We start from the raw sequence: 24870 nt of genomic DNA on the forward strand, positions 1-24870 counted from the left end.
GAGGATTCATGCTGGACGTGCCTGTGCAGACTCCTTCTCCATTTAAGGAGGCCTTGGAATGATGCTTTTGAGTCATCGGTGTGTAAACATGAGATCAAATATTAGAAGAACTCACCTTCTTCATCTGCGGGAGGTTGTGGATCCACCACTAAGCCAGTCTCATCTGCATTTAGAATGGAGAATATTTGCAAGGAGACTACAATTACGAGAGTAAGCTAGATTAGAGAACACTTAACTATGTGAGATTTGCACGTTGCCCGGCCATGAAGGCAGAAGGAGAGGTGAAAGAAAGGGTGGTTTGTGTGTGCGTGGTAAAGCTGAAAGAGGTGGTTTAACGTTAGAAGAGAAGAAGGGAAAGTATAGTGGTCACATATTTCCGTGGTTTCACTTCATGCAACAATGCGACATTACGCTAAGGACAGATTGAGGTCAGTTAGAACGAGTGACGGGCACGAGCAGCAGTTGGTCCTGGATGTTCTTCTCCGTAATCCTGTGAATTATAAGAGCTGTGTGAAGGCGGGAGAGGAAAACACAAAGGGTGAAGAACGAAGAAACTGAAGGAGTCTGAGATAAACCAATTAACGGCAGGAGACTGAAGGCAGTGTTTGCCCTCTGTTTGTTTGTTTGATTTGTGGTAGGGGGGAGACGGGGATGGAGGTTTGGGGCCACTTAGACTGAAACCGAGGCCGAAGGTGTGGTTAACCTCAGTGTGGGTCCGTCATCCTGTTCTCAGTGGAGCTCTGTTAAGGCAGGAATCAGAGCATTTCTAATGGGCGGCTCAAGAAACGCAGATCAAACCTTCAAGTATTTTCATCATTATTGAATACTCTATTATACAATCAGGATTTTATGACAAAAATAAGCTTGTCATGCCAGGAATTCGCCTCGTAGCGCATAAAAATACATTCAGTGTGAGCGTCTGAGGTACACACAGCACGTTATTACCCTCTGCTCGCTTAACGGATGGAAATGCCATTTCAAAAAGTGTATTTATGACTCGGATTTACGATAAACCACTAATGACCTATCTTTACTTTGCGGCCTTTTACATGACTGTAACACCTCTTTTAGCATCTGCCAGGAAACCCCCACACTATTTGTGGTCATACGGCATTAGTTTTACTGCTGTTTGTCAGTCGTCAGCCGCATATGATTCCAGCATGTGAATGAATTTGTCAAGTAAAGCACCAGAAATTGCCTCATGGTAAAGCGTTTGGTGCTTAACTTTACCATATGTGCTAATAATAATAATAAAAGTGTAACGATTTGCCACCGAGAAACGCTTAGGTACTGACGGGCTTCTGCTGAATCAAAATATTGATGCAATCACTGCTATTTTCAGAGCTGGCACACCACAAATCTACAGTTTATTCTGCTTTTCACCACCCTGTTTATCCAGCCAGTTCAGATCGAACCACAACCCCCCCTTTCCACCTCCTTTCCCGCCGTCTTTCCCTTCTCCCACCATCCCTCCTCCTCGTCTTCTCTCAAATTTTGCATTCCCACTTGATCTATGTGTAATGAGTTGGCTGGGCTCAGACAGACGATATACCCGAGACTGTTTACAGAGAGAGGGGCGCAGATGTAAATGTCACTCTGACGGGAATAACCCGTGTGACAAACAAGCGGATGCACTTTCTCTTTTGCACATAAATACACAAAGCATGCACACCAACGCACACATGCCGCAGAATCACATAAGGAATCGATCGGAAACCGCCCAAATTGAACTTTTTCTTTCTAAGCCTCCAAATCAAATCGGTTAACCCATAAAGACCCAAACATCTACTGTCGACCAAAACCATCGACTGATCTAAACTGTTTAATACCTGTTGGTCCACTAATCCTATCAATACATGTTAATAATTGGTGTAAAATACTTTTCATGGTCATCAGATTTGACCCATTTGGACATTCAGACGCTCCATAGTTACCGTGGAAACACTGTCATCTTCAATATTGATTCACCAGTAAAACCCATGGAGTTGGAGACACTTGGTTTTAAGGCTGTGTATCGGCAAGAATCTGGTGATATGATACAAATCACAATACTAGGATCACGATACAATATGTCATGAAGAAATCAATTACATATGCACCCATCAAGGGTCATTAATCACAGATCAAGTAATGAAATACATTCAATTTAACATAAATGTACTTATGTGTCAACTCATAATACACAATCTATCAACTACACACTCCTATGGAGGAGATGGAGCTGGTCTGAAATACTTTATATCCACTTTTATAAACTTTGAGTTAAATTTTGTAATGTTTTCACTAGGGCTGTGTGTTGGCAAGAATCTGGTGATATGATACAAATCACAGTACTAGGATCACGATACGATATATCACAATATATCATGATACTGTTAAAAATGCAATTTTTTGTTTCTTTTTTTAAATGATTATTTCCTGGAAGAACTGAATTACAGCAGAAATCTGCACAAATACTAGTCACATTTTTATTTGATCCCAACAGGAACTAATGTTATATCACAAATGTTCCTGTGTTCAAACTGAAATTGTGTTTTACAGACATTCCAGTTTCAGATCCTGTTCAAATGTTCAGATTCTATTAGTTCAGAACTAACATCAGCACAGTATTTTTGTGCAATCCCAACAAAGGAACGAACATTATTTAATAAAAGAGTGTTAAATAATAACAATAAATAAAATATAAACAAAAAAGAAAAACTAAAAAACAAAAATTGATCTCCACAATATCTGCATTTGAATAAAAAACCTAAAAATATTGAGACAGTACTTTTTAATATCGATACAGTATTGTGAAATGAAAGATCGTGATATATTGCAGTACCGATATTTTCTTACACCCCTATTTGGTTTATGTTGATATATATGTTTATCACTTTGCTGAAAAAGTCACTTTTTCTTCCGTTATTCTATTTCTAAAACAACTATAATCGGAGCTTTTACGAACACCTACACGATCAGTGAATTAAATATAGGAAAATACCGTATTTTTACTGGAAAAACACAAAAGACAGAGGATAATATTACTACAAAACATATAAGAAAGGTAGATAGAGAAAAAATTCATTTGGTAATTTGAAAGTAAAAAGTAGCTCTGGGTCTTTATGGGTTCAACAAGTGGACGAGAGAAAGGTACACAGGATTCAGAGTGAAGCTGGAAGGTAGTGGTTCTAAGATGAGAGGAAAAGTGAGTTTGAGGTTAAAGCCCGAGCATGTGCTTGTGTCTGTTGCTGAAAAAGAAGTGACATTAGTAGAGTAGAGCGCCGTTCCTCCTCTCCGGATGCTTCCTGGCCTTTTGGCTCCCTGGTAAAGACAACAGTTTGAGGAGTTGTAGCTGCTGGCAGTTAAAGGCATTAAAGCTCACCGCCACCCTCTCTGCTCACACCGCTTTTATATGAGCCTCCAGGCTGCTTACCTCGCTTCGAATTGACAAAATATTAGAGGCAAGCCTTAACAAGCGACCCACCCAGCACATCGCAGACCCAAATACAGACAAACAGACACATACACACGTCTGCATGCTTCCATCGGTACACACAGTCACATGCACAAACACAATACCACACATGCAAATGCAATTTGGCTCAGAGAAGGAGGTTGTTTTTTTTTTTAATTAAATTGAATTCTCACCTGCTTTTCCTGGCTCTCTCGTAGTCGCTCTCTCCTGTTTTGATCCTGAAAAGAAATGAAGTGAAAATTTTTTTACCAACACTCACTTTTCTCTATCGTGCCTCATAATGAGATTAAGATTAAAAATAGCTGCTGTCTGCAAAAGTCTCGGAATATGACCTTATTTTGTGGCACCAGACCAAACAGCCACCAGACGTAACTAAGAAAAGAACCACAGTGGAAAAGGTTTTCCTGGCGTTTTATTCTCAAATATTTTATGGGCTTTTAATTCACTGAAACACTTCATGTGGAGGGAGGAGCGTTTTCACAGACTTCATAAGCACCGTCGCAATTAAGCTACACCAGGCAGGTACAACGCTACACCTCCTGTTCTTGTGGAAACAGCAGCAGCGTTCAGGGCCACCCCACGGAGGCCAAACGGGGGGGGGGGGGGGGGGGGCGGACATGTGGCATTGGTTATTTGATTGTTTTTCAGACGCCATCCTCCAAGAACACTTACATTCCTTACAGTTTAACTTTGTTGCTCAACTCTGCAGAAAGGATTTTCTACTCAGCTTATTTACACTGCAGCCCCATGCCTTGAGCAACGTACAGTCCTCGGGTGGCCCTCCAACTCTGCGGCCGTCGGTCCAGTCACTGACCACTTTCCCACAGGAAAGCAGATTACACCCACGACAAACATGCAATGTCATGCTTGGCTAGCTCGAATTTTCTCTGCAATATTTAAGCAATAACATTCTCAAACAAATGAGCCATTTAAAATCTCGACCATGTGGCTTGTTGTATTTTAAGACGTGCGTTTTGAGGCCGTGCACACCTTGGCATCGTGGTTTTTTGTTGGCCACCGCCGAGCCGCTGATTGGACGTCCATTGGGGGTGACGCACCAGCAGTATCCGGTGTAGCTGTGGCACTGAACCTGCAAATAAGAGCAAAACACACGCAAATAACACAAAACTCATGCCTTGGACTGTGGGGTTCATCTTTTCTTGTTCGTCTTGCCTCATATTTAGCAGAAAGATGTTGTGGGTTTTTTGTTACCTCACTGTATGTGCCATCAGGGTTGCATACAGGCACAAAGACCTGAGGGAAGAGCTTCTTGGCCTGCTGCTCTGTGTACTTCTTCTCTGCTACACATCTGGATGTATCTGAGGAGCACCACAAATCACCAGAATCACTACACATCACAGAAACCCACCATGCAACCCGCAGCTCAACTATTTTCTTATGCTGCACAACTATGAAACAACAAACTCAGAAACAGTCAGTGGAGGATGTGGAGTCTCATAGATGATGAAGAATGAACCAAAGAAAGAAAGAAAGAAACAAAAAAAAAATGCTCATAGAAAGAGACGGAGACAGGGGAAACAATTCAAGACATTTCGGAAGCGGCAGATACTTGTGTGGCTGGGAATAGAACCAACACCCCCGGTCTTATTAAGAGCCAGTCAGGCAAGGCTGCACTGAGCCTGGTGGTAAAGCCATTACTGAACGGAGCAGCTCCTGTAGAACATTCCAGTCACCCAAGAAAAGGGCTGATGCACAGGGAAAACCTGACCCTTCCTTAATGTCTCTCTGTCTGACTCTCTCTCCTCCTAAACCTTGACTGTCTGAGTTCAGCCCAAACTGAAGGTGTTTTTCTTGTAAATTCGGGTCAGTAACGTTTCACCTGTGTGCATCTCAGGCTTCTTTTTTCACATCTGCGTGTCAGAGCCATGGATCATCTCCTCATTCCACAGCGGCTTCTTCTCACCTGGCCAACAGGACCAGCTGTGCAAACTCTCAGGAAGCGTCGGGCAGCGGATGGGCTCGACGGTAACTCGGCGTGGCGCGTTCGCTGCCACGCGGTGCCCTCCTTTCTGTCTGGCAGGTTCCGATCGCATAAAAAACAATGACTCATGCTAAGTTTAAAAACATTCGGCAGTTTGGTCAGGAGGCTGCACGCCGCTGGCATGGCCTTCAGCAGAACATCCATTAGACACATGCAGGAGAACGTGCACTGGTTTGTGTCAGTCTGGTGTGTTTCCCTGAGTGTGTGTCACTGTCGCTGGTAAGGCGAGGGGGCAAAACGCCGGTGGTTCTGGACGGACTGAAACAGTGAGTCGAAGAGTTCTAAAGTTAGCTTCAGTGGAAAAACCCAAAAACCATCGTCTTTCTCCGGGGGGCTCTGACCGAAAAGCTGACTGGAAAAAATGACAGGACACTTGAATCATCTGTGCACAGTGATAGAAAACAAATGTGGTGCCAGTCTTACCATCCTTAAACACAATCCCATCTCTGTGCTTTGGGAGCCAGACCGGCCCTCTGGTTCTTTCGGCTGCTGCTGTGTCTTTCACCCCAGTCATCCTGAAGCAGAAGGGGGTCCCGACTCTTATAGACCCCACGTTATTGACGTATACAATACAACTTTCATGGACTCTCGTCCCTTTCAGCTTCATAGCTGGAATCCTCTATTCTGTGTCCCGGCGCTGTCCACACATCCAGATGTCCGTTCAGAGACGTTGCCATAGAGACCCAGCACGGGCATAAAATCGCAGAATGCTTTTCCATCATATGAGACTTCTTTTTAAGCAAACCCTTTCGCTCACGCTCCCTGCATTTGTGATCTAATATTGTAATGTGTAAGAATGGGGCATTGTCCCCAGTCTGTAGAGCGATGAAGTGGCAGTATAGAGTTAGTGAGCGGGGCGGGGTAAGAGGGTCTGGGGCTGCAGCTTTGGGGTGTATAGGTTCTTCCTTCCAACAAGGAGTAACAATGAGGGAGTCTGTGAGCTGCCTGACCTCGGTGGCTCTCCTTCCCCTTTTCCCTTTCATCTCCACATATGTACAGCTTTACATGGAGTCTGATGAAAATGAGACCATTAATTCTTGTCAAGATATTTCTTTCTTTTCGACGGCCTCGCTTCTGCATCATTCATTTGATTTCAAAGACCTAACGCCAACGTGGAAAGTGTTGACCTTACGTTTAATTTATGTGTGAATCCCTGTGAAACTTCAGAGATTCTATTTTTACCGACTATTTGACATACATTTTATTTATCAGCGTAATTGGTGTGAAATTATGAATCCATCCGGGCAGAGGTGAACCCCCTCCACACTCTGGCGGTGTCAGCCCCACTCGTCCTCCTACCACTCAAAGAATCAATTATGCTGAAATGAATTTAACCCAGAAGTTTGGACTGTGACCCCCTCTGCGCGTTCGAGAGTGTCAGGCGGCGCTGAAGCGTGACTCATGACCTGACCTTTGCATGGCCCTCGGATGACCTCCAGCTGGGGGTCGCGGCACTTGGCTCGGAGGAACTCGCAGCGAGATGTGAAAGTCCTGCCGTCGGAGGCGCACAGGGGTTTGCGAGGAGCTCCGCTGCATTCCATGTTGCACTCCTTATCCTGATCCACCCGCAGGAACTGCACCAGCGAGAAAGGAGGAGATAAGAGCAGAAAACATTCAGTGGTGAAATGAGATGTTTCTGTCACGAGTTATGAGCTGCAACTGTTGAATCTCCACGGCTGCAGGTGTGTTTCTGATGGGATTTATTAAGTCTAAACTGTTGGAGCTTGTGTAGACAGGGATATGACGGGACTACGAGAAACATAAATGTAATATATGCTCCTGTATCTGGAGTCATGCAGATCTTATAGATTGCATTTTGTTGCCCAAATCATTCACTATATGGACAAAAGTATGTGGACACGTTGAGTTCAGGTGTTTCTTTTCTAACGGGTCTGGGATAAAAAAAAAAAAAAAAAAAAAAAAGACTAATGTCAGAAAATAGTTTTATATTATGGGATAAGTATCATTGCATTGGTTCATTTGGTTTAAATTGTTATCTTTGTTTCCAAAATGACTCAGAGATGATGTTACTTAATTTCTCTCAACACTGATTTAGTTTTTTTTTATCCATGACTGATTTTAAATGTTCTCCCTCTACATTTCTATACTAGTTTTCATGCTCTGACTATAAATAATAATTTTCTACCACAGCTAACTATCTCACTGGGGAAGAACAAATTCCCATTAAACTTGAAAAGGAAATATAGATGTTTATAAACTATATGGACATAAATATTGGGACACATGTTTACAGCTGTAAGATGTCCTGTTCATGAAGCTCTGAGATAAAAACATTAATATTAATAATCAATATGATATTTATCCCATTATAAATCTTACAGCTGTATACATAATGTGTCCCAATATTTACGTCCATATACTTTATAAACATCAATATTTCCTTAAAGTTTAATAGTCGATTTTTCTCCCTCAATGAGATGTGAAGAAAGTAGATGGTTAGTTGTGGTAGAAAATTATTATTTACAGTCAGAGCAGGAAAATATTTTAGAAAGTTAGAGGTAGAACATTTCACATCATAGTCATAGATTAAAAAAACAAAAAACAAAAACCAAAATCAATGTTGAGAGAAATTAAGTGAAATCATCTCTGAGGCATTTTGGAAGCAAAGATAATAATTTAACCCCAAACTAACCAATGCACTGGTATTTATCCCATAATATAAAACTATGTTCTGACATTAGTCATTATTGTTTTGTATCCCAGACTCCTGTTAGAAAAGAAACACCTGAATTCAACATGTCCCAATACTTTTGTCCATATAGTGAATGACTTTTATGCTATCAGGCTAACAATGTGCATTTGACTCAGATTCAGATCAATTTTACCGATTCCATCAAATCTCACATCCAGTAAAACTCATTGTCATGAGTAGAAATACACATAGTCCAAGTAGTTGTCTACTTCAGCAAAGGTACATGTGTTAAAAATACCTAAATGATTATTTTTCTTTAATACAATATTATATATCATACATACATGCACATACATACAGTATCTACTGTAGGTACTCTGTGTAGCAGCAGAATCTGACTCCAGTAGTGAGTGATACAATAAAATCTACTGCCATAAATAACAATGTCAAAAATAAAAATAAGGAATGCCAGAGTTGACAGGATTTTTAGTCAGTTAAACATTTACTAATTAGTTACTTTTCCTTGACTTTTTACTTTACTTTTAGTTACTTTTACATGATGTTTATATGTTTAGTGGTTTACTACTTTGACTTTTATTTCTTTAATGATCCAGTTTCTAATGATGTGAAAGTAAACTGTGTCACTGTTTTTCATGGGATGGTATCAGCCTATTAATCCACTATTATTAATCATTGAGCAGGTATCATCTTTTCCTGCTACATTTGTCTTTTAAAATCCATTATCAACCAGTCTTTCTGTTCTTTGTCGTGTGTGCAACAGTAACAGTAAAACATGTTTTGTTTCTAACTTTTCACTGTCATTTATCTGTTGCACATTTGTCATACAGTCACAGAAAAAATTATTAGACCACCCCTTATTTTCTTCAGTTTCTTGTTCATTTTAATGCCTGGTCCAACTAAAGGTCCATTTGTTTGGACAAATATAATGATAATAACAAAAATATCTCATAGTAGTTGAATTTCAGAGCTGATATCTATCCATTTTCCATGTGTTCTTGATAAAAACCAAAATCACTTCAGTTCTTCCATCAATATCTATGGCACTGTAATGACAAAACAGTGCTTTTAGACATTCCATGTTTTCTTTTCTGTCTGTTTTAGTCACATGATACACACAGGAGTTAGGACTGGACTGCATAACCATTGTTTTTTGATGACTTTTGATGGTCTAATAATTTTTCCCGGGACTATATTTCTACTCTTCAGTGGTTTATATCTTGCTCTCACCATTTCTTTCTTCCTGTCTTATTTTACACATATCATCATCGTAGATATAACTCAGTATGTTACATTTGTTCTGGACCCATTATTGCATCCTGTTTGTCAAGTGTGGACAGCGCTGTGGAAAAGAATTTCCCTTTGGGGACAATAAAGTCTGAAGTCTACAACAGCAGCAGCAGTCACAGGACGAACGCCAAAGTCAGAGGAATATTTCAGCTTCAATATGTTGCCTATGAAAGTCCACATGCATGTTTTGTGTTGCAGACAGTCCAAACCCCAGAGACAAAGAGGACTCAGTATCGTCAGAGGCCTGTCAGGGTGCAGCCATGCTTTGTCTAAAAGCCTGCAGACTTGACTGACACTTCCTCTTTTCTTTGTGTGTGCCAACACCTGCACAGGTATTCACCTGGATTCACTCCTGAGGATGTTTTACTCAGCCATGAAAAGAGAAACAAGGACAGAGACGCAGCTCAACGCATCGGATCACCTGTGTCAATGCCACCATTGTATCTGCCACCGTGGTATGAAACCCCTTTGCCAGGCCACACAATGGGGCAGCAGCAGCAGTGTACTGGGGTGTGTGTGTGTGTGTGTGTGTGTGTGGTGGGGGGGGGCAACAAGCTGTGACTGCTACAATGAATGAAAAGACACTGAATGATAGAGTGGCTGAATAAACTACATGTCAGCAGCTTTGTGTTTCTCCAGCGTGAGATTAAGTTTTCATAAAGTTTGCGTGATTCATTCATTTCTTCGGAATAATAACCAGGGTTAAGTCAAAAATAACCAAACACAGGCCAACGCAGGTGCTGCTTTCAGTCGGTCACAGTCAGAAAAATACCTCTCTGCAAACTCCTTTTGTCTTCTTTGATTATGAGAGTATTTGCACGTATGAAACAGGTTTACCGTTCAGTTTTGCTCTTTTGTTTGTAATTTTCTGTTCCCCGGGTTCATTAAAATCAGTGTAAATAACAGCTCTGTTCGTCATAACAGCCACACAGGTCGACACAAACTACGGCTTCTTTAACTTGCACGACAAAAGCACACACATTTATCAATCAAAGCCCACCGGGAAAAAAAAAAAAAAAATCAAGAAAAGATCCAGGGCAAGACGAAACAACGCACGCCCCCTGAAAGGGTGGGCTGATCAGCAATATAAAATTTGTTGTGTCTGACATCTTACAAATGAAGTGAGAGATGAGTTCTGGTGGCAGCCCCCTGTGTTCAGACGAGCAGGGCCGACTTGGGCTGCGCTGCACCTGGACCAGGGTTTGGCAGCGTCGCCCTGGGCCAGGAGGCAGATCCAGCCCACTGTGTCAGCCCCGCTCGTAAATCAGAGATGGGAAGGCCCGTTCAAACACATCGGAAGAGCAGCCGCGAGGGAAGGAAAGGAGAGCAGCCCTGTGGATAACATGAACATTTTCAAAAAGTTAACTTTTACGAGCCCTTTCTTCCCCGACTTCTGAAAAATATGATGCAGAGAGGATCTGACGCTGACATGGCAGAGTCTGTGTCATCATTCAGGACAGAAATATGGAGACCAGTATCTTCCCCTCAACTAATAACAGTATAGAAGTATTTAGGGGTTTAAACAGGGTTCCTGCGGGGTCTTAAAAAGTCTTGAATTTACAAATCTGCTTTTAATACCTTAAAAACGTCTTTAAAAAGTATTAAATTTGATATGGTAGCTCTTAAGTTATGTTGCCATAAACTTGTTGGCTGTTCTGTGGTTAAATGTGTCCAAGCCGCAAAGAAAGTAACGTTAGTCAACTCAGTTCCATCTGTTCCAACAATTTATATTGAAATTAGGAACCAATTATTGTTAACGTTTCAGCCCTCAGTGAAAAATGACTGAAAACGAAGAGAATCAAAGCATTGGAGTAAATAAATACATTTTCTTAAATTCTAGGAACCACAAATTTTTACTATGACCATGAAATAGGCAGTGAAATGGGCATTCAATTCTGTTCTAAGTGTCTTAAAAAGTCTTAAATTTAACTTGTGGAAACCTGTAGGAACCCTGTTTAAAGGAAAGTGAAAGGAAACGCAGGGCCTTGGAAAGCAAATACATGCAGGAAGAATGAGATTAGCTGCTTCTGACCCGCATTTAATAACTTTTATCAGTGTCAACTTTCAGAGTTTTATTCAATTAAGCTATCATTCGATCTATAAAATATCCAGAAGTGTTGGAAAAGTGTTTCCCAATGGCCAACATGGTGTCTGTTTTGGTCACAATCCAAACATTTTCAGTTTAATGTCACAGACGTGGAAACAAACCATAAATTATCCACATTTAAGACAGAATCTGAGATTTTTCATCTGTTTTTCCTCAAAATGTTCCTTAAACTGATTGACTATAGAGTAGCTGCAGATTAATCTACTAGTCAAAAGTCAATCAACACTCTTGCTTTTGTACTGTATTTATTCATTTTATTTATGTCTTTGTAAATATTTTATGAATATGTTAACTTATTCTAGTGTTGTGATCAAGGTTCTAATAGTTTTGGATTTTTCATTCTAGTTTAGTTTTATTTAGTTTTGACTTTTTTTTTTTCTCTAATTCACTTCGTTTTAATTCGTTTTTAGAGCAGGTTTGCTAGTTAGTTTTTGTTATTTTCTAAATGCTTAGTTTTAGTTTTATTTTTTTAATATCTTTTATCATCGTTGTCGTCGTATTCAAATAAATCCCAGACAGGACTCTGCTGCTTTCTCCCAACTTTAGTCTCATGTTTCCAGGTAGAGTGGGGACCAGAAGACGACTGGAAACCACAAGTGAACACAAGTGACGGACCAAAAAGCGTCGTATGGTGACAGCAGCTAAAATTGCTTGAGGGAAATAAATCGATTTCGTATCAATCCAACATTGACAAAGATGAAAACTAAGGAAATTTTATCCATACTTTTTATACATTTTAGTTAGTTTTGTAAACACACAATACAGTTTCAGTTAGTTATCATTTTTTTCTTTTAATTACAGTTTTTATTTATTTCAGTTCACGAAAATGTTTTTTCAGTTCTAATTTCCGTCATTTCGTTAGTTTTCGTTAACGATAATAGCCTTGATTGTGATTGCCCTCTTTATTTCATTTTAATCTTGTTTTTTTGCTCCCTTTTAAGAATCTTTTCTTCATCTGTCTTGCCTGGTGAAGTAAAGGTTAAATAAAATAAAATTTTAAAAAATGTTGCAAATTTTGGCTTTATCTTGGGACTTGATCAGAGTTACTTGGCAGATGTGTGTTTAAGCTGAAGTCCAATGCCATACTAATTTCTGCTGCCATGTGTCTCTCAGTTAAAGGACCAGTAGAAGACACTGTGACATTGTGAAGTAGCGAGGGATGATGGGAAATGTTTCACCTCCAGGTAAAGTTTTGTATTTTTATTCACATTATACTTAGTGACAAATATTCTACTCTGATAAAAAAAAAAAAGAAAGTGTGAGTAATGTTGTCATGTGATGTTAAGGTGGTGTTTATGGTGTAAAGGATATGACACTGAGTACAGTTTTGGAATGTGAACTTTGTTGGAAATATCTGATGTAGTTCTGTGGTTTTTAGGATGTTTAGAACCTATCGTATACCCCTGTCCTCACCCTCCCCCTGTGGGGGACACTAAAAACCAGAGTCCAAATGAAAAAGGTGCCCTCTAGAGCCAGTCATTGGTTCATCTGTAGAAGATGATGATAGTCCTTAATGCTGGATATGATTAGGGATGGGAATCGAGAACCAGTTCTTTTTGAGAAGCGGATCCCAGTAGTTCGATTCCTTGGAATCGTTTGCCTGCCTGCTTAACGATTCCACCTTCGTTGTGCATGCGCGATGAAGTCACACGTACGCTGCATTGTTTTGATCAGAACGTAGCTAACATGGCGTTGAGGCAGAAATGGTCCAAACAGACCACACCAGGTCCAAACAGACCACACCAGGTCCACACAGACCACACCAGGTCCACACAGACCACAGCAGGTCTAAACAGACCACACCAGGTCTAAACAGACCACAGCAGGTCTAAACAGACCACACCAGGTCCAAACAGACCACACCAGGTCTAAACAGACCACAGCAGGTCTAAACAGACCACACCAGGTCTAAACAGACCACAGCAGGTCCAAACAGACCACACCAGGTCTAAACAGACCACAGCAGGTCCACACAGACCACAGCAGGTCCAAACAGACCACAGCAGGTCCAGTTGAACTCTGTCAAAGCTTCCATTTCTTCTAAAGGTGGAATCCCTCCATTCTGCTCAAACATTTGTCCACATGTGATTCATTTACAGGAATGTCACGTATTTGATTCTCTACATAGTGGCGCTTGTGAATGTAGCAGCAGAGTGAACACCAGGCCGTCATCTGGGCCAAGTTCTGGTTCCGGTGCAGGCAACAAACATCATACCCCCTCAAATACAAGTTTCCGAAGGTAGGGGAAAGGACATGAGGTGCACAACAACGGGAGACGAGCCGAGTCGAACCGGTTCCACGTAGTGGAAATGCAGCAATAGAGGAATTAGTAAAGAGTCTGTAGTTTCACTCTCACTGCCCCCCCCCGAAGCGGGCCTGGCATCATCTGTTCTTATTATTTGTTCATACTGTACATGTTTTATTTTCTGTGCAGATGGAAATATAAAAGACAGTTAATGCAAACACACCCGCTTGTACTCTTTTATTCCCTCACCCAATGAGAATTGATAAGAGAATTGATAAGGAATCAGACTGATAAGCAAAATCAATAATGGAATCGGAATCATTAAATTCTTATCGATTCCCATCCCTAGATATGATGGAAAAAAGTTTTAAAAAATGTGTCAGAAACTTTCCACTTGGTGGACTCTGTGGAGGAGGACCCACTCCTTCTGAGGTTCCTCTCCTCAGGTGATTCATAATTTGTGGTGATTATACATTAAAGCTTCCATTTTTTCAGTTAAATCCTCCTTAAACTTAACCCCTGAACCTTCACATTAGTGTATTTTGATATTTTAATGTGGAGATATTACACCTTCCATATTCTCTTCACAGGATGCTTCGTATATATACAGGGTTATTCAAAAAGAATGAACTGATTTCATTGCGCAGTATTTTAATAAGGAAAAGCAACAGGAAACTCCAGCCAAGTCACAGGTATTCTACCGACAATCCACTTTTATTTCCTGTCTTACAAGTGCTCAGTGTGTCCACCACCTGCAGCACAAACATCAGTGCCATAAGAGAATTCCTCCCAGACGCGTATCAGCAGATCACCATCCACTGAGCTGATCGCTGTTATTATTCGATGTTTAAGGTCATGGAGGTCAGCCGTTCAGAACTTAGAAAACTCTTTCAAATGGTCACTGACTCATTCCATCACGATGCTTGAGAACTGAAGCACTGCGTCATGAAACCAGTTCATTCTTTTTGAATAACCCTGTATATATTAGGAGTGTAAGAAAATATCGGTACTGCTATAATGTATCGCGATATTTCATTTCACAATACTGTATTGATATTAAAAAGTACTGTGTCAATATTTTAGGTGTTTATTCAAATGCAGATATTGTGGAGGTTCATTTTTGGTTGTCTTTATTGTTTATATCTTATTTATTATTATTTGACACTGTTTTATTAAATCATGGTTATTTGAATCATCCTAAAAGCACTTTTTACTGTCTGAGAGGCAGATGGGAGTTCCTTTGTTGGGACTGAACTCAAATACTGTTCTGATGTTAGTTCTGAACGAACAGAATCGGAACATTTGAACAGGATCTGAAACTGGAATGTCTGTAAAACAATTTCAGTTTGAACACAGGAACATTTTGCTATATAGCATTAGTTAAAAATGTTAACAATGTGTTTAGTATTTATGCATATTTCTGGTGTAATTCCCTTCTTCAAGGAAATAATCATTTAAAAAATAAACTAAACCAATAAAAAAATTGCCTTTTTAACAGTATTGTGATATATCATGATATATCGTATCGTGATCCTAGTGTTGTGATTTGTATCTTATTACCAGATTCTTCCCGATACACAGCCCTAGTATGTGTGTGTATATATATATATATTCTACTTCTCTGGGATTCATAATGAGAATCTTCCCACTGACTCTTATTATGTGGCCCACTCCTCTGTGAAAGCCGGGGGTCAAATGCCCCTCCTTATTAGTGTCTGAGTTTCTTAGATTGTCTGCATCATTGCGTCTGACTGACAGTCTCCTGTGGGTCTGCCCCTCCACCCCCCCCACCCTTCCACACCAGTTAGGATATCCCTTTGCAGCGGTGACCTCCTCTCACCCTCCACTCTGTCTTTCACAGCTCACTCTGCCACATAAAGTCCAGCAGGCGTGACAGGGTGGTCAAATGATGGCTACCGCAAACACCCGGGCTGTCTGAGTTCATCCAGCCTAGCTAGCTGGTGGCGGTGGGCCACCGGCCCAACCACAGTCCGCTCCGGCCACCCCGACACTCACACGATTCCAACACTATCAGTATCAGCCGCTGGCTGCCAGCAGACTGACAACCCGAACTGAGTCATTCAGCTGCCCAGCGTCCTCGTAGATGTCCACCAACACCGCACAGCAGAGTGCCAAGCGCCTGCTAGTCGAAGATAAAGCTCCAAGAACATCAGCTAAGCATGAAATCAGCCACCCAGACTCACTATCGCACATCCAAGTGTTTATTTCAGAGCGGGCCACACTGAAGCAGAAAGACAAATAAGATGTGGGAGTCGATAAGAGCAAGTGTTCAGAGAGCGATGGCGTGTTGAGGCGCTCCTCTTGGTGTGTACTCTTAATGGTCGTTAGCGGCTGCAGATCTCCGTGTGTTTGGCCTGTGGTGATGGATGGGTGAGGCCGAGGCAGCCCTGACACTCCCCTGATGTCTCATTCCAGCCTCTCCACGCCGCCGCCGCCACCATGCACTGCAACTGGGAGTAGGGAGTGATGGATGGGTTCGCCTCAGCTTCCACCCGGATTTATCATAAAAGAAGACTCGTACAAGACAGGACACATATTGTGACTCAAATCCATTTATTGCTTAAATCCTTTTCTTGTCTCCTCCCAGACAGCTGGCTCTCACTTTCACTGTTTTTTTCCTTTCGCTTTACTTTGCTCTCGTTCCTTTCAGGACTTCTTTTTTCTTTGCGTGATCTCTCTTGGAAGATGCTGTTTGCAGATGCTCAAATAATACAAGAGGTTGGCAACGGAACAAGGGGCGGGTGCGAGAGGGCGAGACGGGCAGAGTGTAAGAGAAGTTTTTTTTTTCAAGACCAACCAGCATACAAATCAAATCCTATTACCTCCCCCTGGCTCTGCGGCATTGTGGGATTGAATTGAGTATGGAGGAGGCGAGCCTCCAGCAGAGAGCATATTGTAGGACGATAAGGGCCCTCTGGGGTGGGAGGCCCCCTCTTCCAGCGCCCTGAGAGGCCCCTCACACCACGGCCCCGCCGGGTCAATGGGGGCCCCAGCTGAGAGCCGTGGCAAACGTGTTAAATGGCCTTGGCGGGAGTTTCCTGCGTGGATGCGCGGATGCAAAGGGGATCATTAGTTTCCAGCATGGTGGAAAGGGAAGAAAGTGACAGCCTTTAACAAGACTACTAACTCAATCTGAGGAAAAAGGCTTTTTATGGCTGTGAAAGATGTTAAAAGCTCAGAGCGGTGGTGTGAAAGACCGCTGACGACCATGTGACATAGAAGTGCCCGGGCAGGTGCACGGTTTTACGAAGGCTCAGAGGGCAAAGACGCCCAGATCTGACACAAAAAATTGCTTTGTACAGGTTTAGAAAAAAACAAGAAACAGCAGCCAATGTTCTCTCTGCCCTCGTATTTTCACACACTATTTCATACTTCTATAAACCATGGAAACATTCAGCCTCGGGAATAACCTGGACTAATATCCCATTTATTTAACTGCATGTTTAACCTCAAGTATTCACAAAATATTCTGCACGGAGCCAGTGATATCCTCTGACATGTCATTCAAACAATAATATATTATTTAGTCATGAAAAGTGTTAAAGTCAGGCTCCAGGTGCTTTTCCAGACAGTTACCAATGGAACATCCAACATAATGAATATATTACAGTCATTTTAACAAACCCTAGATACAGACATGGACAGACTAACACATGGAAGGAACTCCATGGTGTCAGTCAGGGTGAAATGAACATGAGGGCAGAAGGAAACTCATTGAATGATGTGAATTATTACAGACTATGACAGTGGTTTCAACCTTTTTTGGCCCCTGACCCCATTTTAACATCACTAATTTCTGGCGACCCCAGACATTCAAACCAGACACTTTTTTTTTTTGCTCAAATTAATTTGTTTGCTATACTATGTTGCAAATAAAGGTTAATTTTAGAGGACATTTAGTCTATATACTGTATATTATTGTGGACAGAGGCAGTAAATCCAGGTGTAGATTACTGCACAAAGGGAGAATGTGATTTTCCTTGGTCAGGATCTGTCCAGTCAGTCCAGCTGTGATTTACAAGGAGGACAATTAATACTGAACAAACAAGAACTGAAACTATGAATTATGAAAGAGCTGCAGCATCTGAAACTGACCACAGTGAACATTTGACACAGAAACAGAACCACAGTGCTGCAGTTTCACACTCACAGTTTGTCTTGTCTTTTATGGATTGGGATTGTCTCTCAACTCACCATATATTTTTTATTAGTATATTTTTTATATATATATATTTTTATCAATCACTAGAAATTTCAGGCGACCCCATTTGAATTCCAAACACTGTTCTATGACCTTCAGACTAAATATTAACGTCCATAGAAGATCTTAGACCCAGTATGTGTTCAACAGTGCTCTCACCACCACCATCAAACACCAAATGAGGGAATATCTTTTCTTTTCTTGGTGTCCATCCCTCCAGCAGAGTTTACAGAATTAACCCATAAAGACCCGGTGCTACTTTTGTGTCACTTCCCAAATGAATTTTTCTGTATTTAATTTCAACTTTAAGGGCAGTGGTGTAGCTGTTCACAAAAGCTCAGAGTGAATTCAAAGGTTATTATATCAGAACAATGATATTTCAGCAAAATACCATGAACTGAAGATAGAAATGAGCCTCTATAACCACTGTCATTGATCAAAACTGCATTTTTCTCTCTACTTAACCTTTCTTCAGTGATTTATCACCATTGATTGTAATATTATCTTTTTTATTTTGCGTTTTTTTTTTTTCAGAGTAAATCATGTATTTTCCCTTTATTTCATTCACTGATCATGTAAATGTTCATAAAAGTTCAGATTAAAGTTGAAGTTTATTAGAAACAGAGAAAACTGAAGAAAAAGTGGCATTTTTCACTCAGATCTCTCATTAACTGAACATAAACCCAGTGTGTCCATCCACTGTCATTGATCCAACTCCATGGGTTTTACTGGTGAATCAATGTTGTAGAAGATGGCGGTGTTTCCATGGTAACTACAGAGCCTCTGAACGTCCAAATGGGTCATATCTGATGACCATGAAAATATGGCAAACTCTATTTTACACCAATTATTTACATGTATTGATAGAATTAATGGATCGACAGGTATTGAACAGTTTAGATCAGTAGATGGTTTTAGTTGATGGTGTGTGTTTGGGTCTTTATGGGTTAAAAATAAAATATAATAATACAGTTGGACACATAAGGGAGTAATAGTCCCACTCAGTTTTATCACTGTTATTAACAACAACAATAATAATAATACTGATGATAATAATAATAATAATGCTAATAAAATTGCTAACAATGCTAATAATAAAAATTCATGGATGAAAGGGTTAACCGAAGTAAAGACCATGTGATCCCCAATGAAAACTATAATGTAAATATAAATATAAAAGGTGGATTCCTGATATAACTCTGGTGTTCTCTGATGTTGTAGAAGATGACGGTGTTTCCATGGTAACTATGGAGCCTCTGGACCTCCAAATGGGTCATATCTGATGAGCATGAAATTATGAATAACTGTATTTTACACCAATTATTCACGTGTATTGATAGAATTAGTGGATTAACAGGAATTAAACAGTTTAGATCAGTAGATGGTTTTGGTCACCAGTGGCTGTTTGGGCTTTTAGTTTATCGGCCGACAGGCTGTAAGCTAGTGTCGTCATGCGGCGACTGTCGTCGTCATCGTCGTCTGTTGTTGTTGTCGTCAGTTACAAAAATTTAAATCGTCTTCTTCTCTGAAACTACAATTCCAATTGACTTCAAACTTGGTATACAGCTTCTTTATGATGATGTCAATGAAAGTTAGTGAAATTATTTGGATCCAGATCTGATTCTGGATTTGGTGCCACTTTGAAAAATGTCCCCATTATAAGAGACAGGAAGTGGATGGATGCAGTAACTCAGTAAATATAAATGATCTCCAGTGTAAATGTCTCCAGTCCAGCCCTGATGGGGAGATGATCCAAACATAATGTCCACATGCTGATCAGGATCTTCTTCTGGATCTGGAACTGACGCAAAATTTCACATGGGCTCTTATGGGGAAAACATTTCAATCGTCTTTTTTCTCCCAAACTCCAGTTCTGATTGACTTCAAACTTGGTATACAGCTTCTGTATGATGATGTCAGCACAAGGGATTGAAATTATTTCAATCCAGATCTGATTCTGGATTTGGGGTGACTTTGAAAAATGTTCTCATTATAACAGATAGGAAGTGGATTGATCCAATAAATCAGTATCAATGATATCAAGTGTGAATTTGAATTTTTTTACAGATCTGATTGGAATATGAGCAAAACATGGGCTATTTCTGTAACAGAATAAATACACAGAACTGGGTGAGAATAAATGGATCTGGATACATTTCCCAAAGCTTTGAATTTGGCTGCTAAGATACAGGGCCATTGGTCCGATTTTTTATGGGTTAATGCCACGGAGCTGGAGACACCGGTGGAACATCGAACATCTGACTGACACACTTTCCCTGTTTGTTATCGAGCCCTTCATTAAACCTCGACTGCTCCTGTAGCTGAACCGATGCTTTCTGTGTGAAAAGTCATGAGAGCATCTGCTCAGTGCAACACTTCCACCCACATTCCACAACTCCACAGCGGTGTCAGGGAGAAAGGCGCTGCGACCCCTCACCTGCAGGTTAACAACTCACGGCCATTTGTTTCCAATTGGATATTAAGGCATCTTCAGCCTGACCATAAATAACGGAGCAGGGGGAGGCGGCTGCCACATCATCTTCTAAATCATGCGGGGAAGCCTCTGACAGTGCACATTCCACTGGCTATTATTCCTCCTTTTTTTGCACTGTACCTGCACTTGCTTGTGGCCATGAAAATCTATGATCCATGAACTTTCTCCTGCAATTTACTGAAGAACTGGCGGCTCCGGTGCTGCTGCTGCTGTAAACAATGCCATGTGCTTTGATGCAGAGCTGCTGAATCAGACAAACCGGCTCCTACACTGCAAAAAGGAGTGTCTAAAAACAAGATAAAAGCACTACATCTGAAAACAAGTGAAATATCTGTCTATGGAGCAAGAGCATTTCACTTGACAATGGTTATTATTTTTAGATTTGCATTGTTAACCCTTTCATGCGGAGTGGTCACTCCAGTGGTCACTCCAGTGGTCAGTTCTTCTCCAGCTGTTCTCTTGTATATTCATGGGTTTTGTTGTTTTAGTTCCATATCAGCCAACACAGTGGACACTTATGCACCATCACATACACTGACATTCAGACCATTACTGTAACTTTACTGTTCTTGATAAACCTGATCTGCACTGACATGTTTGAGTGGAAATCAATTGCTTGTTATTGTTATTAGACTGTTGTTAACATGTTTTTTTTTTTTTTGCATATTATCTCCATGAAGTGAGTAATGACTGAATATTAGAGTATGTTAAAATGGGACAAAACATCAGATTAGCAGCATAAAAAATGTTTTTATTTAATAGTTTTCACACAATATATCAGTAAATACATGTGTATTTGCTTCAAAATTAAACACATGGTGTCCAGCTGAGTGGACATTTTTGCAACTCCATAAAAAATAGGTTCATAAGAAAAGTTTCAATCACTTTGTTTGTTTTTTTTTATGTCTAAAGAGGAATAAAAACACTCAGGAAAAAAATCTTGATTGAGGTTCTCATAATTCATGCATGAAAGGGTTAATAACGTGAATCTTGATTGCCGTGCATATCATGTGTAGTTCTGTTCTGTGGTTTGTTTAGTCCTTCTGCAGGAGGATGAGCTTATCACTTTGGTGGATGCTAATGAGGATCCATTTAACCTCCTCAGACCCAGCTATGAGTTTTCTGCCCACATTTGTGACAAGAGTTTCACAACTTTATACAAAAAAAAAAAGAAAGAAAACTGTCCACCACAAAGGACATTCCATAAAAATTTTAAAAACTACATCTGAAAAAACTGCTGCATCATGATGTTTCCAATATAGGCACTGATTTAATAAAAAACAAACAAAGCTGGTACTACTGACATTTCCTGGGTCTGAGGAGGTTAAACATTAAACATTAAACTTAACAAGACTTCTTGAATTAATCGATCGATCAATCATAATTTATTTATATAGCACTTTACAACAATATGATGAAGACCAAAGCACTTTACACCTAAAAACATGATTAAATTATAAGATAGAAACAGTTTAGTCAAATACCAGAAATCTGCATGAAACGATAAGACAACACAGTGATAAAAATGACAAATTAAGATTGTTAATTCTAGAAATAAGCCTGTCTGCAGATGAATGAACACTTAAAATTAGAACTCTTAAAACAAGACAAATACCTTGATCTTGGGTCTTCCAAGTAAATATGTGAAAACAGCAGCTGGCAGAAGACTGTAGAATGTTCTAACATTTGCAGCAAGGAAAAATATTCTCCTGCAGTGGGTCAGTGACAATATTCCTTCTATCTGTAGTTGGCGTCAAATCATTTTTGAACTGATCGCCCCTAGAATTATCTGACCAGTATCATACATAAGAGTGCAGGTCAGTTCTACAGAGTATGGTGTCCTTTTTATGACTGTATTGGACTGGACTTCTCGTCTACCCTTTTAAAAGGACTGTTGTGAACTTAAATTATGTTTACCTCCGCCAAGGAGGTTGTGTTTCTGCCAGGGTTTGTTTGTTTGTTTGTTGGTTAGTTAGCAACATAACTGAAAAGTTATGGACGGATTTGGATGAAATTTTCAGGAAATGTCCGAAATGGGATGAGTAACAAATGATTAGATTTTAGGAATGATCCGGATCACTGTCTGGATCCAGGAATTTTTAAAAGGATTCTTTATCATTGGGAGATAGGGAGATTTTCAACATATGTATGTGGAACTGCACAGTGAACGGTCAGAGTGTTTGGTAAAAAAAATACAAAATAAGTTCCCGACAGGTTCTACGAGATACTGAAGAGTGAGGATCCAGATCAATCTTTTTTTTTTGGGGGGGGGGGGGGGGGGGGGGGTGTTGTTTGTTGTGTGTCTGTGTGCAAGATAACTCAAAAAGTTATGGATGGATTTGGATGACATTTTCAGGAAATGGTGATACTGGCACAAGGAACAAATGATAACATTTTGGAGGTGATGGGGGGGGGGGGGGGGGGGGGGCTGATGTGCCTTGGCGGAGGTCTGTGCTCTCCTAGTGCTTTTCCAGTTATAAATGGGACTCTGTACATTGTAAGTCTGACCTACCACCTTCTGTATCCAGTTATGTTTTTGTGTTTTATTTTGTATTTTATGTTTTGTGTCTCGTCTTTAGAAGACACTGGTTTGTTGGATGGAAAACAAAAAAACTGCAATAACAACAAAGAAAAAAAAAAACAAGATAAATATCCAACACTTCTAAATCTAAGTTTTGTTGTTGTTTTTTCTTTTTATCTTTCTAAGAACCAAATAATTTGCAGTCTCCAAAACCACCGGCTCAACCGGAGTGAACAGGACATGGAGCAGGATCAGCCAAAGCCCAGGCAGAGCGGTCCAGAAGGTGAAGGACAGCCCAGTGGTGCAGCTGATCCCAGACCAGTTCAGTCCTCAGAGGCAGAGCAGCAGCAGCAGCTCTGGCATCTGACATGGACTGAACAGACCCAGAGTTCACACAGCACCAAAGGGACACAGACGTGGAGTTTCCCAGACAAACATCTTTAATTTATGACCTCTTGGGTTTTAAATTCCATCCAAAATTGGGCATGAATCTCAGCCTGGTGTTGGACTCACTCTGGACACAGATTCCATCTTTAAACTAATCCTACTGGTGTTACAAAAGTCAAAGCAGGATGTGTTCATTAAGTTTGAAACATGTATTCTGGCAAAAACTCAAATGTTTGATGAGCGTACTGAGTTAAAACAACCTGAACTGAACGGAATTACAAATGTGTTAAAAAAAAAAAAAAAAAAAAAAAAAAAAAAAAGGGGGATCAGACCAACTTTTACGCATTTAATGAAAACGCCAAACCCTCTCTTAAACCCCATCGAATGAATAAAAGCAGGATGTGTTCATTAAGTTTGAAACATGTACTCTGGCAAAAACTCAAATGTCTGATGAGCATACTGAGTTAAAACAACCTGAACTGAATGGAATTACAGATCTGCTGTTTTTAAAAAAAGGATCTGACCAACTTTTACGCATGAAATGAAAACGCCAGATTCTCCTACACCCATCCTTCCCTGCTGGGTTTTCATCAGAGGTATTCTGGGACTTGTGGAGCCGTTCCTACCGTGAGAGCGGAGAACTTCTGCGTGCTCCCAGCGCACACCAGGCAGAGGAAGAGCAGCACCGGACAGACGCGCATCCTGATGCAGCGTGGCAATAAACGCTCCAAATTACGCACGGACCAAAACACGGCCGGACTTCAACCAAAGCCCAGAAGAGTGTCTGTGGATGAGTGGACGATGCGTAAAATCCACAGTAGTCCTTTCGGAAAACTCTCCGTGGAGGATAGTGGGGTTTGCTGCTTTATTTCACCTCGTCTCCGTGGGTCCGTCTGCCAAACCGTTTGTGTAGACACTCGCCTTATTTCTGGCAGTGCGATAAACCCCCCCGTGTCCCTGACCTTTTCCCCTCCCTCGACGTGTCTTCTCCCTTTCTCCCTCTCTCCAGTGCAGCTCCTTGGCTCCACACCCCCTCCCTCCACACTTGGATTCTGTGGACTAGATCCCTTATCGGATGCAGGCAGTTCCCCAGCCGGTGGGTGGGGGGTGGGGGGGGTGCGTGGGTAGGTGTGTGTGCGCTTTGAGTGAGTCCGTCTGCTGCTGGTAGCTGAGGCAAACACGTCAGGTATTCTTTTCTTTCACCTTTTTCTTTTTTCTTTCTCTTCCAAAACCACAACAGGTAATGCCCCCCCCCCCCCCCCACTACCTCAGAGGACCTGGTGATGAGACTCAACTGGCAAAAAGGGGAGGGGGTCCAACTGCGCCAAACGCAATGTCATGGTGCATGATTGAACAAATGCGCAAACTTCACTGCTTTAACCCTTTCATACATGAATTAAAAGAACCTTTAGTCAAGATTTTTTTCCTGAGTGTTTTTATTCCTCTTTAGGCCTGAAAAAAATGTAATTGAATA

General features: G+C 40.9%; 1 protein-coding gene across 4 annotated transcripts in view; it reads right to left on the bottom strand.

Annotated features, from left to right (window-relative positions):
• The window catches only part of smoc2 (SPARC related modular calcium binding 2), a 60889-nt gene extending 36445 nt beyond the window's left edge, over positions 1–24444 (bottom strand). The window contains exons 1-6 of one of the 4 annotated variants that reach the window (XM_030156903.1): positions 24023–24444; positions 6871–7033; positions 4670–4776; positions 4448–4547; positions 3631–3675; positions 116–196 (exon numbers count right to left, since the gene is read on the bottom strand). In XM_030156903.1, coding sequence (XP_030012763.1) covers positions 116–196; positions 3631–3675; positions 4448–4547; positions 4670–4776; positions 6871–7033; positions 24023–24097 — 571 coding nt within the window. In that variant the 5' untranslated portion in view covers positions 24098–24444. The remainder of the gene's footprint in view (positions 1–115; positions 197–3630; positions 3676–4447; positions 4548–4669; positions 4777–6870; positions 7034–24022) is intronic. The other 3 variants (XM_030156905.1, XM_030156904.1, XM_030156906.1) reach the window with 3 other exon arrangements.
• Positions 24445–24870: the final 426 nt, after the last annotated feature.

The sequence above is a fragment of the Sphaeramia orbicularis genome, chromosome 15, assembly GCF_902148855.1.
Source record: "Sphaeramia orbicularis chromosome 15, fSphaOr1.1, whole genome shotgun sequence".
Taxonomy (NCBI): Eukaryota; Metazoa; Chordata; class Actinopteri; order Kurtiformes; family Apogonidae; genus Sphaeramia; species Sphaeramia orbicularis.